Source organism: Panicum hallii, chromosome 6 (genome assembly GCF_002211085.1).
Source record: "Panicum hallii strain FIL2 chromosome 6, PHallii_v3.1, whole genome shotgun sequence".
Classification (NCBI taxonomy): Eukaryota; Viridiplantae; Streptophyta; class Magnoliopsida; order Poales; family Poaceae; genus Panicum; species Panicum hallii.
Window position 1 is genome coordinate 1888516 of NC_038047.1, and position 2397 is coordinate 1890912.

Here is a 2397-nt window from a genome sequence, read left to right on the forward strand (position 1 = left end):
TCACAACCTACCTGCACCTTCTTCCCAATGGAGAACTCAGGCGAAGACCTCTCTTCCACGGCCAACCACTTCTCCTCCGGTGATGGCAGCGTCGCCACCTCCGAGGAGAGCGGCTGGACGTCGTACATCGACTACTTCATGGAGACACAGCAGCGACAGAAAGGGGAGGCGAGCCTGGCTGCTGGTGCTCTCTCAACTGAAGATGTTGGACGATGCCGTTCTACATCGGAGTACAGTGGTGATTGTGGAGTAGGAGCCCCCACACGGCTGCCGGCGCTCGTCGAGCCGTCGGTGGTGTCGAGAAGGTTGAGCCTCAAGGAGGGTTGGAGGAGGAAGAAGGTCCTGTATGATGAGTCCTTAGAGGATACTGCCACATCTCCTATCAGTAGCCCTAAGGTTAGAACTTAATTACAGGCTTATGCTACTATACAATTTTTCTGGGTTTATTTTGCATTGCACATCATTAAATTGGATTATTTTTATTTGGAAGATTTAAATTTGATGTATAAGTAAATTCTATTATATGATCCAGTTGATTGATGAGTTGAGGGACTCAGATGCCAACCACCAGAGGAAAGGGAATTCCTGTGATGAGATTTCACATTCTAAGGTGATGTCAGTTCACATATATCTATCAGAACTCTTTTTCTTCGCCTTCGCTCATTTTCTTAATTCTTTTGCAGTACATCTGATAATAATTGTCCTTTATATCTGAACCTGGTGAGCAACTATGTACCTCATTATATAATTTAATTGCACCATGTTTACAATCCTTTGGAGAAATCAGAATGCAACTTCCACGATGATGAGCTTTAAAGATTGATCGTCATCTATTTTTTTTGTGAAAGAGATTGATCATTGCTTTGATACAGTTGGACCTTCAAGTCACATAAAAGAGCATTTAAGAAAAACTAAATCTCACTTTGGTGTACGTTATCCTGAATTTACAGAAGAATACAACTGGTGATGTAAATGGAGCAAACACAACAGCAGACACAAAAATCAAAGAAGATGGTGCATATGACAACAATGAGCTAAGGAAGAAAGGGCTTTGCTTGGTCCCAGTGTCTGCTTTTCGTGTATAGCTGATTGATCCCATTAAACTCATTGGTTGCTACCTGCTTGTACATATGGTAATAAGCTTGCATCAACCCTATCACAAATGTATATGTACACACACTTGCACATATGAAAAGAAGGTAGATAGTCTTGTGAACCAAGGTGTGGGGCAGTAGGTACAATTCTTGTGAACGTTAGTCTGTTGCTGTTCATGAAAGGGTACAAAGTTCACATGTGAAACTAAGGATTTAGTGTTAGGTGAGGCATCACAATGGTGTGTTAGATATGGGGTCTATTCCATCTTGTGAAGATTAGTTATTCTGTTCATGTATGAGCTAGTTGTTGATCTATCTGTTCCTTCCTCATTTTAGTTCCATCATGAATCCATGACCAAGATATACAATTGAAAGTGCACAACGTGAAAACGACATTGTATCAGGATTTGTTTAAAATGGCAACAGCTTGATTGAGTGAAAATGAAAGGGGTCCAAAATCGATCTAAAGAAGCTGCGCACGCATGGGTGCACGCGCATTTGTCGGGTGAAAATTTCCCCATCATTTTCAGAAGAAGGTCGGTCTTGATGTTAAAATCGAGCGCATTAATTTGGGGAAAGTGATCTCTGACCACGTGCCTGTTGAAGTGTGTCCGCATCAGGACCATAGAAAGCTGAAATTGAATTACAAGTATACAAGCTAAGTGGAGAAAATAAAAAAATTAAGTCCAGGAGATTAGAGGCAATTTACTCTGTTGTGGATGTTTTTTGTTAGCAAATTGTCTCCGCACATGATTGGCTACCTAAATGTATGGGTGATCCTTATAAACAAGCAGAGAGAGAAATTTGATTAAGTGGGTGTTGGACAAGGCATTGTTCTGTAAATTCTTTAGTTTTTCTTAAAAAAATTCAAACTACATATAGGATCTAGTTTCAATACAAATCATCAAATATTTAGTAGTTTAATCCAAAATTTTTACTATCCTAAAAACTCATAAGTTTTTATCCTTGAGGGTTTACGGAAATTTGAACTGAGATACCATTTTATGTTGAGAAGAACATTGTTGAGACCTTGAACTAATCCAGAGCTAGTAGCTAGCTAAATACTTTTTGTACACGCACTGAAATTTCAGTTAACTGAAGAGAACTGATGTATTTTGTTCAGTTTCTTAACTGGTGAGATTAATAATTTGAAACACACAATTTGTAAAGGGCTGCGTGCTATAACTGGGATTTTTCTCTAACCGATAAATGAAAAAAGGAAGCCCACAAGTAGAGGCTCAAGTTAATTGACTTGAAGAACTTATGTTTTTTTGCGGGTAAAAGAACTTATGTTTTAATTTGG

General features: G+C 39.2%; 1 protein-coding gene across 2 annotated transcripts; it reads left to right on the forward strand.

The window, feature by feature from the left end:
- On the forward strand, positions 1-1424 carry LOC112897513 (vascular-related unknown protein 1-like). 2 transcript variants are annotated; one of them, XM_025965821.1, is made up of 4 exons: positions 1-396; positions 533-610; positions 684-720; positions 951-1092. In XM_025965821.1, the coding sequence occupies exons 1-3, from the start codon at positions 28-30 to the stop codon at positions 690-692; spliced, it is 456 nt and encodes a 151-aa protein (XP_025821606.1). In that variant the 5' UTR covers positions 1-27; the 3' UTR covers positions 693-720; positions 951-1092. The 2 variants fall into 2 exon arrangements, with proteins under 2 accessions (XP_025821606.1, XP_025821605.1); XM_025965820.1 differs by lacking the exon at positions 684-720 and having other exon boundaries at positions 951-1424.
- The last annotated feature ends 973 nt before the right edge of the window (positions 1425-2397 follow it).

Bases quoted from the DNA above. Each gene is read 5' to 3' on its own strand.
- LOC112897513 (XM_025965820.1), top strand. From the start codon at position 28: ATGGAGAACTCAGGCGAAGACCTCTCTTCCACGGCCAACCACTTCTCC. The intron at 397-532 runs GTTAGAACTTAA...TATATGATCCAG, and splicing joins CTCCTATCAGTAGCCCTAAG to TTGATTGATGAGTTGAGGGA. The intron at 611-950 runs GTGATGTCAGTT...CTGAATTTACAG, and splicing joins ATGAGATTTCACATTCTAAG to AAGAATACAACTGGTGATGT.